Source organism: Sardina pilchardus, chromosome 24, assembly GCF_963854185.1.
Source record: "Sardina pilchardus chromosome 24, fSarPil1.1, whole genome shotgun sequence".
NCBI classification, from domain to species: domain Eukaryota; kingdom Metazoa; phylum Chordata; class Actinopteri; order Clupeiformes; family Clupeidae; genus Sardina; species Sardina pilchardus.
In genome coordinates, this window is record NC_085017.1 from 9,658,411 (window position 1) to 9,674,498 (window position 16,088).

Consider the following 16,088-nt stretch of genomic DNA (forward strand, 5'->3'; position numbering starts at 1 on the left):
CCACTTTTATCTGCATGTCTAACTGCCATTAAATCACTTTCCCCAAGCATTCTGCAGCATATTGCTTTGATAGCACAGATATACATGCAGTCAGCATGGCTTCCATGAATATTGCAGTCATAGCCTAAAGCTGAAATGAATAATACAACTTTTTTTGTTACTTTCTTCCTCTTGTGTTGTTGATATGCTGTTTCTGTTGTTGGAGGTTTTTGTAATTCATGCAAATTCAAGGGTGTAGACCGAATCTAAGACATGGTTTTGTCAACACGCCACCCCTCTGATAATTGCACATGTATCGCCTGAATAATTGGCTGTTATACTGTCTTATAAGGTGTCGTCATGATTATTTTACCACTTGGCGCATCTCTTTCACGGCCATACTGACGTCAACCTTGTGCCAAGGCTACCGTAACTTTCTAAAAACCTGCGGCAGATATTGCAAATGGCTACTGTTCTTTTTCGTTTTGCCACGTTCTGAAATAGTTTTGCTCTAAAGCTATACAAATATCACTTATATGCGTGAGATCAAATGTTTCAGGCGCAGCAATAGTTCTATACTAAATGTGCATGCGCGCATAATACTTGTAAACCACAGCTGAGAACCGCAGTCGGTAGTCTCGTGTTTATTTGTGCCTGTGAGGAAGTGTGGCGACACTGCTACTGTCCAAGACCTATCCTTCATACTGTCCGGTACTGGAAAACCAGGTATTTTGCATTTTATTACCGCAGTTTTTGACACGCATATTCTGTCGTGGCATACAAGTTTTTTCTGTCTATTGAGGAGAACTGTGCCTTACGTGTTTACACTGTTCCAACGGATTGGATATATAACAAAGGTGCATTACTTTTCAAAGCTAACCAAGTAAGGTTGGCTACCGTTTCCTTTCAATTAACGATTTAAGTTGTGCAAGCTAAGTTGATAAAATCGGTGTTCATGCCGGATTTCGAGCATTTCAGATTTTCTCATAGAAGAATGAATCCTTTACTCGGGGAGAGCGTGTATTCGCTCCAGCATCAGCAACAGAATCAGTTATCAGGTCTATCAGAGTCATCGACTACAGGGCTGATGCCCGACTCATTTTACGGTGCACCTGACTCTAATCTTTTCTTGGGCGAGTACCCTGGTGTAGGATCGGACAGTTTCTCCGGTATGCCGCCGACCGGACTCGCATACTTACACCTCAACAACAGCCTCCATCGCGCGCCACCACCCGCACCTGCCGCCATGGCCTTGCGCAATGACCTGGGGTCCAACATAAGCGTCCTGAAGACGCTCAATTTGCGTTTCCGTTGCTTCCTGGCAAAGGTTCATGAGCTTGAGCGTCGAAACAAGGCTTTGGAGAAACAGCTACAGCAAGCGCTGGATTCTCACAACGATGGAGGCATGGGGAGAAGGCCACTCACACGCGATGTCGGCGTTCAGACGGGGTTTGTTGGGCCCATACCGATTAGGCCGGATTTCATCCCTCTCCAAAACGCAACCAACGCAGCTTATTTGACCGGGAGCCTCCTGTCCCCTTCCCTGAACACAACAGACACTCTTGAGCCCAATTTGAGTCCAACCCTGGGGATTGTAAATCCCTCCATCCCAGACTCCAACTTCAACCTCACCTCCAACATAACCATTAGTCCAGCCACTCCAACTGACCCACCCAAGACCATATCCAACATAAACGAGAGATTTATGAGTACTGGAACTACCACCTGCAACAACCCTCCACCCAGGTTCCTACCTGGAAACATTTGGTCCTACAACCATATGCGCAGGCCGGGCCCAGGTATCACCAAAGAGACTCGGACAGTGGGGCCTGGGGTGTCATGGAGCCAGCCGGATGGAGTAGGCGTCCAGGTTGACACCATCACACCTGAGATTCGTGCGCTGTACAACGTGTTGGCCAAAGTCAAGCGAGAGAGAGACGAATATAAACGCAGGTAAAGTTCTGCCTTCTCTGATACACTTGACACCCGCTTTAAGTTTGAAAACAAAGTTTACTTTCTTTGTTTTATAAAACAAACGTTGTGTGTTTGTTTTATAGACCCTTGTGCTACCATCAGTTTTGGATTTTCATAAACTAACAAATAGGCACAAATTAGAGAGAGATTACAGTTGCACCACACCGTCATTGATTTCATGGTCAGGCAGAAACCCTCAGGTTTATTTATGCTTCAAGACAGCTTGGGTGGATCTCCTGGTGTCACTTTACAGAAAGGATCCACAGAGCATGAAATGTATTCAAGGGATGGCTGTAGTATACCAGTGTTTACAATTGTGTCTGTGAAGATGGTCCAAGTGCTTACATACTGTAAAGGCAGTTTTGTTACAGTGACAGAAGTTTGTTACAGTGTTAGAAGTTATTTGTTTACGATGGGGAAATCTGGGAAGTGTATTTCCCTTTATCTGTAACTACTTTATTGTTTAGATGTAAGCTCAGACATTTGTGTTATAAGTAATAACACTTCCTACACATCCAGCGGAGTTTACAGCCAGCGCTGTGAGCCGAAGTTTTAACAAGCACAGCTGCACCGTCCTAAATGTCCAAATCGATCACATCCAAAGACATGAATTAGCTCAAAGTGAGAGTACTGGCAAGAGAAGGCCCTTTTCTTGTATACCCCCCTCCCTTCCTCTCCCCCATCCTCCTCCCTCTCTCCTCTGGCCTCACATGCTCTCCTCTCCCCTCCATCCATCCCTCCTTCCCTCTCTCTCTCGGTTCCTCACCCCATTTCTCCCTCCTCCCTTCCGGTTCTTCCCTCTCTCTCTCCCTCTCTCTCTGCTGCTCCTGCTCCTGCCCCCTCCCCTCACTGTTCTGCATCTGCAATGCAGCACTGCTCTGCTGAGAGTTTCTCTGCCACCCCCAGCCCCCCACCCCACCCCACCCCAACACACACGTCACACACACGCACACACACACACACACACACACACACACACACACACACCTCCTCCTCCACCTCCTCCTTCTCTCGCACTTCTCTATCCTGTTCACTCCAAAGCTTATTCTTGTGCTCTCTCTCTCTCTCTCTCTCTCTCTCTCTCTCTCTCTCTGCCTCTCTGCAGTACCAGTCATCAGTTTGATTAATGTCTTTGCCCTGATGAGTTACAGAGGGGATGCACAGCACTTGTTATTAACATCTTCTCCTGGTTGACGCTGCCTCTGTAACTCCCGGGAGATGCTGTCGTTCTTTTTGTTTTGTTTGCTTATTCCCCTTAGTCCAATGGCAAATTAGACTTTCTGTAGAGGCACTTGTGTGTGTGCTGTTGGAGAGGGTTTTGGTGTGTGTGACTGTGTGAGATCTGTATGCTCTAACACCGCCATCTTGATTGGCTAATCTTCTCATTGCTCAGCTCAGCCCCCTCTGTGTGTGTGGCTTGCCTCTGTGCAGATTTTGGAGCAATGCTTACGTAACACTTTCTCTTTCCCATCGCTGCTTCCCCGCAGTGAGAGAGTGTGTGTGTCGTGTGAGGGTGCACAGCAGCACGTTTGTCACGTGTGTGTGCATACATTTGTCTGTGTGTGTGTGTGTGTGTGTGTGTGCGTGTGAGTTAGCTTGTGCGTGTGTGTGCATGTCGTTTCCACAACACTGCATAGCATTACAGAAAAGAGCACTCCAGCACGCATGCAACTCCAATGACTTCAAGTGCATTTTGAGCACAAGTTGGTGGTTGTCATGGAAACTGCCTCCGGTCCGACACGGATGAACAAAAGGCAGCATCAGTTCAGGCAGTTCTAATGCAGCATGATGGGATAGTAATAGAATATCACAAACATTGCATTGGCCACCACAACACAATCAGTTACCGTGACATTGGTCTGTGAAGTGAAGTCGAGCTAAGCTGTGCCTTAGATCTTGACATAGCCTATCCCAATCCGGACGTCCTTGTCAGACCCACTTACTGGTCCCAGCGGGACTAGCCCATCAAATGGTGCACACTTCAGCTGAGCATCAATAAGAAATGCTACTGCAGGAACTTATAGGGGCTAATTATGGACCAGGCTTAACTGGGGGGGGATTTGAAAACACTTCCTCCCAGAGAGCTTCATGATATGTGAGCGGGCCACAGAAAGAAACACAGGCCCAGACAGAAAGCATCTATTATGCATTCATTATTACACATACAGATAACCAAGTGATTGATGTTATTACTGTTGATAGATCCTTGGAATGTGTTTATACTTGTATGCATGTGTGTGCATCATACAGATGTAATATTGATATATTATATCAAATGCTAGATTGATTCATCATTCCAGTGAAAGGGAAAATTGGAAGATGTGATGCATGTTGTTTTATTGCCTATGTTTGTAGGTGGGAGGACGAGTACACGGTGAGAGTAGATCTCCAGGAAAAGGTTGGGGATCTGGAGGAGGTAGGTGTGCCTAGGTGTGGAGCACACATCAGTTGTATTCCAGTGTGACATTTTTTATGATTCATGATCATCATGAGGAACTGTTTGTAGTTGGACTTTTGAACAATATCTACACAAATGATGCATGCAGACATATCTACACAAATGGAGAGGCGGACATCCCGGAAGTCCTGCCAAGGATTTGTTCCAAACATTTAGTAAGCCAGCTCATCCTAATTAGCAACCAAGTAGATCAGATAATTAGTGATATCGCCTGTGTTAAGTGCACAGGTAGATAGAATATATGGCAGGACTTTTACTCTCTGGAACCAGGATATCCGCCTCTGCTCAAATGACTCATAAATATCTTCATAAATGACACAGGTTCTCAGTCTCAGTGTCTCTACCTACCTGATTCTCCCTAAGTGCAGTCATTAGTGTATTGCTGCAGCTCTAAAGCTCAAAATAGTTGTGACATTATCATAATGCGTGATTAGTAGTAAATCTATTCGCTGTGTGATTTGTCTTTCTCTGTGTGTGTCTGTCCTGTAGGACCTTCAGGAGAGTGAAGTGTGTCAGGATGAGCTGGCCCTGAGAGTCAAACAGCTGAAGGCTGAACTGGTGCTCTTCAAAGGCCTGATGAGTAGTGTGAGTTTTGGCACCTGCTACTTGCCGTAGTCACATGACCAATGACCAATGTCCCAGATTAGTGGTGCACTACACAAACACAAGTTTAACAACAAGGAGATTACAATGTAGCTAAAGTAATCTGAGGGGACTAAAACCACCACCAACAGGTCAGCTGGCAGGCAGGTGGTTCAGCAAAGAGGCGCCAGTTTTGAGTACCAGGATGCAAAATTAGCTTCACAGCAGGGCTAGTCTCCAGTACAAATAGGCTGGCTGAGACTGGCTGCTTATCTCTGTTGGCTGGTGACCAAGACCTCGCCGACCTTAATAAGCGGGACGATGGGGGCCAGTTTGAGTGCAGCTTAATGAAAGAAGACAGCTCTAAGTATTCCGGGCTGCCATTGTTTGATTTGGTGCCTTGAATGAAAATGGCTAATTAGACCAAATAGTGTTCAGTTGGTGTATTGTCTTAGTCTTTATTCCTTTGTGTCTTTAGCCTTATTGTTATTAATTATTCTTTATATTCCGTGGTCTGTATCTTGTCTCATTCATTTTTTATTATTCCCTATTCCCCATTGTGGAATTGTAGTATTAGACTAAGACAACTGTGTGGATGTTTTGTGTTGATTTTTAGTCATATATTCCATGGAGTACCGGTTGTCTTATTCCTTATTCCTAATAGTCCTATGTGGATCCGTTGTTGTCCATTTCCATATGTTCCTTATGCTTTACTCTTATTCCCTGAAAGGCTTGGAGGAGGGGCACACACCCAAGTCGAGGTGCTAGCCAGGGGGTTCATCAAATAAACAAAAAATATAGAGAATCCACATACTGATTTCTTTTTTATAGACATCAGTGTGTGCGGCTGGCTACTCTATATTTTTATTCTTATTCCCCTGCCATGTCTCACTTGTCCAGGACCTCTCCGACCTGGACAGCAAGATTCAGGAGAAGGCCATGAAGGTGGACATGGATATCTGCCGCCGGATCGACATCACAGCTCGCCTGTGCGACGTGGCTCAACAGAGGAACTGCGAGGACATGATCCAGATCTTCCAGGTACAGCGTGCGTCTCTTTTACCTGACACGCTCTAGCCGCCGCAACAGTAACACCTGTGCCAGAACGGCACTCTCATACATTTACGTTCAGTCATTTAGCAGACACTTAAGAGATGTGAAAGTACAGTAGCTCCTTTCCCAGCACTACCAACAACTGAACACGCATCATCTAGCACTTACCACTTGACTACACCCCCTTCTAGAACTGTCACTCGACTCTGTGCAAGTAGTACTCATTGCCGCACTAACATGTCGTTATCACTCTATGCCTTGATCATTTCTGTAAGTTGCTTTGGATGAAAGCGTCAGCTGAATGACTAAATGTAATCATGAATATAAGTCACTGCTGTGTGTTTCTGTATGAACAATTGAGTGACACAACCAAGTAATAAAGTAATGGAATTATTAATGTAATTGCTGATTACGATTCATGTTTGTGTTTTTAATAAATTGCTTGCATATAATGTACTTGCTGTTTTAGCACCTTGTTCTACCAGTTAAGGAGTACATACACACACAGCTCTATTATTTCATGGGCAGGTGGCCACTCCTCCATCCACACTCCGTCGTCCAAGGAAGCAGGCACAAGTGGGCGATGAGCCAATCAGCCTCTCCGAGAGCGAGGAGGGCGGGATCAAGGAAGTGGAGTCCTGCACATCAACCAATCAGATCAATGAGGAGATGCAGAGGATGCTCAATCAGCTGTAAGAGCTCATTTGTTATACTTCCGATTTGGACGAACATTCTGTAATCTAATTTTACAGTTTCGGTTGATTTTTTTTTTTTTTTTGGTAGCTGTTTTGAAATTATTGCTGTTTTCTTGGCAGGGATTATAAAATCCCCAAGGGCAAACGCAGCCGTCATTTTGCTGCTAAAAAGACTCTCTCAGACTCTCTCAGAACGGATTCAGGCTGAATGTGGAATGTAGTAACTGAATCATTTGAAGTGTTCTATTGAGGTCAGTGCTGTGTGGTATGTGTGCAGGCGGGAGTGTGAATTTGAGGACGACTGTGACAGTCTGGCCTGGGAAGAGACCGAGGAAACCCTGCTACTGTGGGAGGATTTCCCAGGATGCACCTTGGCAATGGACACCCAGGGCGAAGTGATTTCTGTTAGTCAGCACTCTATCTAGTCTTTTCTTTAAGACTGAAATCGGGGGCATTACCATTTTAACAGAAGCATTGGCACTCATTTGTCTGGTTTTTTTTTTCTTTCCCTTTTCTCAATTTTCTCTCTCTCTCTCACACACACACATGCACTCTATTTCTCTCTCTCTCTCTTTCTCTCACACGCACATGTACTCTCTTTCTTTCTCTTTCTCACATACTCGCATGCACTCCCTTTCTCTCTCACACACATATGCAAACACACACACACACACATGCTCTCTCTCTCTATCGTGCTCTGTCTGTATCACTCTCACGCAAACATACATACACAAACACACACAAAACCACACACACACATGCACTCAAAACCACACAAAACCACACACACACACACACACACACACACACAAACAAAAGCAGCCAGAGGAATCCATTGAGAAAGTGATCAACGACACGGAGTGCCTGTTTAAGTCCCGAGAGAAGGAGTACCAAGAGACCATCGACCAGATTGAGGTGAGTTGAAGGAGAGCGCTCCAGGGACAGAGTGGAGGAAGGGAGCAGCTGCAGCGGGGGTGCAAGACCGCCTGCCCGCCTGCCCGCCTGCCTGTCTAACAACAGTCTCCTCCAGCTTTGTCTTCTTCAAATACAGAGGATCTTTTTAATTGGGAAATTAAGCATATTTCACTTTTTTTCCTAGTATATTTAGGATATTTCACTTTGTTTCTAGTATATTTTTGGGTTTTTTTTTTGCCTTTATTCATAGGACAGTAGAGAGACAGGAAGCAATTGGGAGAGAGAGATGGGGTGGGATTGGGAAATGACCGCAAGTCCGCAGGTCGGACTCGAACCCCAGGGGCACTTGGACCCGTTCATGACACGAGCGTTGTAGCCTGTTGCGCCGCAATGCCCCCCAAATTAGGGATATTTATTGGCATATTTGTGTGTATATATTTATGTCTGTGTGGGTATGTGCATTTATATCTGTGTGTGTGTGTGTGTGTGTGTGTGTGTGTGTGTGTGTGTGTGTGTGTGTGTGTGTGCGTGTGTGCGTGCACAGTTGGATTTGGCCACTGCTAAGTCGGACATGAACAGGCACCTGCACGAGTACATGGAGATGTGCAGCATGAAGAGAGGCCTGGACGTGCAGATGGAGACCTGCAGGAGACTCATCACTCAGAGTGGAGACAGGTACACACACACACACACACATTCAAACACATAGACTACACACTCTCAACTCATTTAGACACGCACATGGAGAAACACATACACACACACACACTCACATTCAAACACATAGACATGCACACACTCAAGCATTTAGACACACACATGCACAAACACATGGGCACAGACACACACTCACACTTAAACATGTAGACACACACATTGGCCTTAGAAGATCAGAGACGCCGTTACCACATCAATGCAGACTTGGATCTTCACTTCACATGTGTATCACCTCATGTACACTTTTAAATCAAGCAAAACACAACACACAGGCAGTGCACCCCATCCGTTTATTTTATTGGGTGATGGTGAGGTGGAATTAGTCTTTCTGAGCCACAAGAGCAGGCTAGCTATATGTTGCGGTCTATGGCGGCATCTTGGGTTTCACTAGTTCGCCCATCAGTATGATTGTTATGCTTGAGTGTAACGTTAAAGAGGAACTATGCAGGATTGGCGATTTCATCTCTGGTTTCGGTTTCGTTTTTCGTTTTCGCTCGTTTTATGCTTGCATTTTCTCTGCAGAGCTTCCCCGACAGCTTTAGCGTGTATATTTATACATGTTTAGGCTATATTTAAATATATAAATTGCAAGCGTGGTTCTTCGTCTCAGACTTCCAGATGTAAACAAGGAGCGATCGTCTCCTGCAGAAAGTTGCATAGGGTCTCTTTACAGTTTTTGCCCGTTGCTTGAACACTATAGACCCATGCTTAGACTAAAGTAACACAACTTGAAGTTTTGTTGCCATATCTCAAACACATGTACCTATACCTTAAACAAAAGTGCTCCTTTGCACTCTAGTTGCAATTCTGTAGCACACTTACTCCTTTATGCAACACACTTGGTCCTGCATACTACTCTCTATGTCATACATAGACACTTCGTTCAAAAATGAAATCTCATAGTACCATTTGTTAAACACATGTATCCAAAATACAAAACACATCGGGTAATTGCAACCACTCAAATACACACCTGAACGCACTTACTTGCAAAACTGAACACCAATCAGCCATCTACAAAAAGCCCATTCGTTTAGCCATTGGAAATGGTGATGTGAACGGTATATTTCCCAGTGTTGTGTCATTGTTTCCTTGTGTGTAGAGTTTTGGCACAATGAGTGAAGTTTTTCTAAATGTATTCAAGCAAATATGTTTTATATAAAGTAGACTAGTGTATTCCTCCTGATTTGCAAGTGTATGCATATGATGCAAGTGTGTTTCATTTTGTCACCAGAGTTACATTTTGACAAAGGATTGTTGGGTTTTGATTGCAGAGTTTAGGTACTGATAGAAGAGTTTCAATTTGGCATACATGTGAAAGGTTTATTTCCTAGTGTTGTGTTATGTTCGCTAGTGTGTAGAGTTTTGGTATGGTGAGCGAAGTTTTGCAAAATGTGTTCAAGCGACGGGCAAAAACTGTAAGAACATGTTTGGCTAGGTAGCTGGCCGTGGTCCTGAAATGCCTGAAGCGCAGATCGGGTTAAAGCAATGGCCGCCTGCACCCCCCGTGTAAGGTGGATAAGTAACTAGCCTATCAGTGAAATTGACGAGGAGGGGTAGGAGGAGGGATAACTTTGCAAACGCTGGGGCGTGTGGCGTAAGGAAAAGGAGGCCGGTTTAAATACCCTTGCAGCGGGAGGCGCGGTGGACTCCTATAAGTACTCCTCCCGAACTTTGTTTAGAAAACATCATTAAATCATTTATTACAGATAGCTGAACAGATATACAGATTTGCCATTCCTCTTTTCTTGTGCTGATCTGTTGTGTCTGAGCGGCTGGTTCCCTGTCCTCTCCGTAGGAAGTCGCCTCTACAGATATCCGTGGCCACGGAGGAGGCCGACGGTGGTGAGAATGAGAAGCCCAAGGCCTCACTGCCCGCTGACTCCGCCGGTGATAACGACCAGGCCGGCACGACTGTCCAGGATGTCGCCCGGAAGAAACCCTAACCTCAACCTTCAAGCCCAACCTCAATCACTCCATGCGTGTTTACATGACCAGTGATTTGGCTAGACCAGTGATTTGGTGAAGGCCTCTGCTTCTATGGTAACCTGAACCCCGTCCCTTTGTCTCATTAATATCAATGCTTCCCTCTGCTGGATGAGGGTCGTACTGCCAATATTCAAAAAGAAAAAAAAAATTCCATGACACAATGGCACTTTTGGTAAATATAATACATTGGGGCTATTTGTATTAGTAAATATATGCCAGTTGAAAAAATATCAAATACAAAAAAACCTAGCTTTTAATCAAAATTTCAATTATACTTTTGCTTGCACTTTAACTTATTTTTGTTGTCCTAAAGTGCAACATACAGCACTTTGATACCATGATACAATGGCACTTTTGGAAACATAATACATTTGGGGCTATTTTTACTTGGAAATACACACCAGTGAGAAAAACAAATACAAAAAGATGTCCAGGGGAACAAAATAAGAGCTTTTAATCAAAATTTAAATTTTGTTTTAAAATTTAGACTTTTGTTTTTGCCTTTTTAGCGTCCTAAAGCGGAACATACAGCACTTTGACAGCTACTTGATGACGACAAATATTTACGAATCAAAATATTAAAGCCAGCAAGTACTTACATTCATTACATCATTACTTTGTTATGCATTAGTTAATTAGTATGAACCCCCAGGGCAACAATGAGGGTTTTGTTTTTTTGTTTTGTTTCAAAAGCTTCTTGTTGTTATTTTGGTTATGCAATATCATTGCTAATAGAAAAGTGGGTAGTGGTGACCACTTAAATATCCCAGCGAGTAGAATCGGCATCACATCAGATGATCAAATACTTAGATTAGATTAATTATAAAAGTTAAATTAAATCTCTACAAATTGTTGAAGTCAAAGCCATGGCTCAAAAGATGCTCTCTAAACTAACAAACACACACACACCTGTCACTATAGGTATCATAAGTTTTGTCTTTTAGCCTTTTAATGTCCAGAAGCTCCATTTAAGAGGCCTTACGGAACAAGTACACATTATTACATTCCTTCATCAGAAGACCCCATTTCTTAGGCACTGTAGAATCCACAGCAGATTATATAAATAAGTAGGTATTGTTCTCAGAAAATTCATACCTCAGCTCAGTCTTTAGTTGTAGTATTAGAGTAGAGAGATACAATAGTAGATACAGAGCATACTGTAGATACAACTGTAGTAAAGACCACAACTGAATTCTGCTAGGCTGCCATCATCCGCTGATACTTAGTAGTGAGTTAGGTTCAGCTGGTCCCTATCAGTCATCCCACGCCAGGTCCAATGTATGGCAATGGCAGTCTGATGTCAAACGTACATCCAATGTAATTCAAGACTATGCATTAGTGTAGTAGGGTATAATTAGATCTTTAAATAAAGTCTTTATTTATCTTATTTTAAAACGAAAAACCTGACACGAAGAACAAGCAAATTGCGTTCTCTCTGCTTTTTGAAAATATCTTGGCCTTGGTTTGCCTTTCTAGAAGCATTAGAAGCACACACACAGAGACACACACACACACACACTGTTTATATCCTGATTGTCAGCATATATGGGGTCTGAATGATTAGGAATGATTTTGCCATTGAGCCCAGTGGTAGTGCCAGCTTATTCAGCTTTAATTTAGCTAACAGTGTGGCCATTATAAAAGCCTCCCTAGACCAATGTACAGCAGTTTTGACCAGCACAGTCACCCCCAGAGCAAAGATGAGGGGGGTTTGTGTGTTTTAAAACATTCTTCTTGTTATTTTGTTTTTCATTTTATAACAGCTTTGAATCATTGTGTGTTGCTGAATTACTATAACTTTATTTTGCCTCTAAGAGATCTTTGAATGAAGTATGTATACAACTTGACATAAATAATTCTGTATTATTTAACTGATAACAAAATATATCTACATGTTTGTCTGCAAATGAGTGTTCAAGAGATGGTGAGGAAAATAAATACTCTAAACTCACAACAAAAGAAAGACATTTGAATGAGCAAGAAAAAAAATATACGGGCCTCTGCCCTCTGTATGTCTGCAGTAAGACAGGTACATGACAAATAATAAATAAAAGCTTTGTTAGAATTATGACTTTTTAACTTTCCAACTGGCTTTCTAAGACTCCAGAGTACTCATGACATCTCCAGCAGTAACAGTTTTGAAACACTGATCTTTGATCAGTCTGTTAAGTCTTTTAGCAGAATCCTCACGGTATGTACCATACAGATTCCAGGTCAGTGATTACAGCCCAACTGTCGAGTACCCATAGCCTGTCTAGCGCCTACGACTTCTCAATGAGACGTGGTCTAGCAACCAAACGTTCATTTTCTCGTATTTGAAAAAAAAATACCCAGGTCCGTTCTTTGGGCACCACGGATGTCTATCAAATGCGTATGTGCATCACTCATCATCGTCTCGCAAAAATTAGGGCGGCAGTTTGCAGGCTGCCTTAGCAGCATGAATCAAACCGCGCGCAAGGCAGCATGGGAACACCCAGGCTAGAGCACCAGTGCATTGACAAACGTTGAAGCTGCTGGAGATGTTGTGAATAGCACATACTGTATATATATAACAACTATGAGAGATTAACTTCAGATTAAGACTTCATCATGATACCATAACCAACCACACAGCTACTATTCCTCATCCCTCCATAATGTATAATAATGCAGCCTTTAAACTCTCCCTCTCTCTCTCTCTCTCTCTCTCAAAATATGTAACTGTAATTGAACATTCAGACTTTACTTGTATTTAAACTCAGAAATTAAACATGATGGGATTGCAGTTGTGTGTAAAAAGGAACAAAAAAGAGAAACAGTTATACTGTATGTGTGTTTAGTCTGAAAGACTCGAGCTGATAATGAATGTCTGCCAAAATATGCTTGTGCTGGAACATATCAACCAGACCAGTTCATCTGGACCTGTCTTAACGTGTGGGTATACTGAAGACATAAGCCTTATGTTCAGAGCCCTCAAGGAGGCTTGGAGTAAGGAGTGGGATGTGTTCATGAATGAGAACAATTCAGAGCAAATAAGAGCACTGAGAGACAACTCAGTGGTTTTCCTTGGATAGAGGTTGAGGAGCTGATGTTGATTGCTTGTTTTTGTTCTGTGTTGAAAATAAATGGTTTTATCGAAACATGCATCCTATGTTTTGCTGCCTTTCATTCAAATAGGAATTATGTGAATGCATCCACTTGATCTGTAATCAATTAAGTCTTGTCTGGAACAGACTCCCCCATAGTTAATCACTGTCTGTCTGGTAAGGATATTTCACTCTCTCTGTATGTATACGTACAGTGCCCTTCATAAGTTGATCTTAATGCCTTAAATAAAAACAAAAGATGAGGAAATATCCAACCTTTAAGGACATCAATTTTCTTTGTGAATGAATAATGTATTGTAAATAAATAAATACCTGAGCTCAATGAGCATCAAACAGGCTAATAGGCCTACTGGAAAAAGCACCATCTCTAGCTATGTTGAATGATGTGGGGCTATTTTAATTCCAAAGGCCAGGGGAACTTTATCAGGATGCATAATATCCTGGATCCATGAAATAGCTGTCCTTTAAAAATAAAAACATATAAAATATCCTCCTGCTCCTATGGGAATTTAACATAGGGGTCAAATACTAACCCCTAGCATGTTTTGAATTAAGGCAAGATCAATTGTCATATGATGATTCCCACTGTATGTATGTATGTATGTGTATTGATACAGCACCCTCAAATGCTTTATAGGTAGGTTGTTTGTCTTCTCCTTGGAGGGGGAGACCTGCTGACCAGTGTTGGACTTTTGGGCCGCATTTGTCCTCGACAGGCTGCATGCGTCTTCACAGCAAGCCTAGGCTCTATCCAGAGCACTAAGCTGAATTTATCTGCGTGTTTGTCTCTAGAGCTGTCTCTCCCAAGCTCTGAGCCAAATTGTCTGCCTCGTCCACAGCACGTTGTGGGGCTGGCTGACTTTTTCCGAATGAGTTGAGCCGTCTCTCCCAAGCGATGGGCCGATGTATCTTTCCTCTTCGGAGACCCTCCTCGTCGGCGTCTGTCGCTTCCCAGCACCAGAGCTGGGCTGTCTGTCTCTCCCGTTGCCTGTCTTTCTCTTTCAATAGTTGTCCTGAGCTGACTGTCCCTCCACATAGTCGCGATGGTGTCTACTGGCAGACAGTTCTTAGCGCTGCTGATCCCAGCACAGACCACGCCAGAGGGCTATTTACTGTTGTGAACGACTGAATAGTGATTGGAGCGATGGGGGGTTGGGGAGGTGAAAAGGTTTGAAATTAAAGTTTAAACCGATGGGGATTTTTTTACGGAGCGTTTTTCTGGTGTATATTTCCTATGGTCTTGCCTGTACGGTGTATTTGGGCTAGTTACATGGTTTAACGACAGTGCGTAAAAAATCGTCTCCAAACATATTTGGCGATTCAAGAACCGTATTTTGCTCGAAATTATATCCTGCCATAACATTGATGTTGCTCAGTCGACGCGAAATACATCATCACGGTGATTTTAAGTCGTTTCTCGTCGTTTTGGGGGATGTGGAGCAAAGCACACGCGCGCGCAGACAGAAACAGCAGACTCAACACTGTTCAGCACCGCAGTGCTTCTGTCCCGTACACGACTAGCGGAGGGAGAGAACCGCACTAGCGCAAAACAAGGGGTCGAGCGGGAGGGGATGTGCGTGTGCATGAGAGAGAGAGAGAGAGAGAGAGAGAGAGAGAGAGAGAGAGAGAGAGAGAGAGAGAGAGAGAGAGAGATTTGAAAATGACTTTCGCGCACTCACTCATGAGTCAAGTGGGTGTAATAAATCCCCTGGACATTCTGGCCGCTAGGTTGGGCATGTTCTCTTCGCCGGATCTACGTAACCACTACTTTCTCATTTAGGTTACGCAGCCTTTGCAGGTACAGCAAAAATCAGCGGATGAAGCCAGTTCATCGTGACTTTTATCTCAGAAATTCGAAATCTGGTTTTTCCTCAGCGCATCGTGTCGGCTGAGGGATTTTCCTCCACCGAATCAGACAAAAGGGTTTTTCTCCTGCGCAGCACGTCTGTGATGACATTCCGTGCCAGAATCAGTGCGTTTTAACAATAATACTCCCCAGTATTACATTCGCATTTAAATACATCCTGCGGAAGAAGTTTGACATCACAGAGGAACAACCACATATTTCCCTGGGATAATACTCTTCGAGCGACCTCTCTCTATCCCTCTCGCCCTCTCTCTCTCTTTCTCTCTTTCTGTCCCTCCCTCTCTCACGCTCTTTACTGGCGATTCAGATTATTAAGCAGTTGCCACCGAGATGTGAGTATGCGGATTTTTCCCCATTCCAATGCTGTCTGTCTGTTATCTGCTTGTTTATCATAAAAATTGTGGATAATCGGTCGCTTACGTAATTGTTGAGGATTTAGGACGTTTGCTTTTAGTATTGCCATTTTGTTGTTTATGCGGTTTTACCTCAACGGAGCAAACACTGCATAGCAGATAATTCAGTGTAGCCTACCTGCGTATATGCGGCTACATTTATCTTAGAGTACCGATGAATAAGATCACCTATAAATAGAAAATGAATTAATGGGTAGTCGGAGGGTGTTATCTAATCATCTCTACTGAGATGCGCTACCGATTTTGTTCTTTTAGATGATATTTGAGGTCGTCGACCATTATTTTACGCCACACTGGTCAATAACGTCAGGATTACACATTTTGATGTCCATTCTAAATGGCATTTGAACAAATATAGAG

The 16,088-nt window shown here is 43.4% G+C and overlaps 2 protein-coding genes across 2 annotated transcripts in view; both read left to right on the forward strand.

The window, feature by feature from the left end:
- Positions 1 to 653: 653 nt before the first annotated feature.
- On the forward strand, positions 654 to 13,480 carry iffo1a (intermediate filament family orphan 1a). The gene is made up of 9 exons (XM_062530020.1): positions 654 to 1,932; positions 4,309 to 4,369; positions 4,901 to 4,996; positions 5,894 to 6,034; positions 6,575 to 6,738; positions 7,019 to 7,145; positions 7,561 to 7,656; positions 8,201 to 8,331; positions 10,172 to 13,480. Exons 1-9 carry the CDS (start codon positions 935 to 937, stop codon positions 10,317 to 10,319), a joined length of 1,962 nt encoding a protein of 653 aa, XP_062386004.1. The 5' UTR covers positions 654 to 934; the 3' UTR covers positions 10,320 to 13,480.
- Positions 13,481 to 15,136: 1,656 nt separating this feature from the next.
- vamp1a (vesicle associated membrane protein 1a) overlaps positions 15,137 to 16,088 on the forward strand; it is a 9,241-nt gene continuing 8,289 nt past the window's right edge. Inside the window, exon 1 of the mRNA XM_062529934.1 lies at positions 15,137 to 15,647. Coding sequence (XP_062385918.1) covers positions 15,646 to 15,647 — 2 coding nt within the window. The 5' untranslated portion in view covers positions 15,137 to 15,645. The remainder of the gene's footprint in view (positions 15,648 to 16,088) is intronic.

Coding starts and splice junctions, on each gene's coding strand:
- iffo1a (XM_062530020.1), top strand. CDS start 935: ATGCCGGATTTCGAGCATTTCAGATTTTCTCATAGAAGAATGAATCCT. Junction 6,739..7,018: donor CAGAGGATGCTCAATCAGCT/GTAAGAGCTCAT, acceptor GTATGTGTGCAG/GCGGGAGTGTGAATTTGAGG. Junction 8,332..10,171: donor ATCACTCAGAGTGGAGACAG/GTACACACACAC, acceptor TCCTCTCCGTAG/GAAGTCGCCTCTACAGATAT.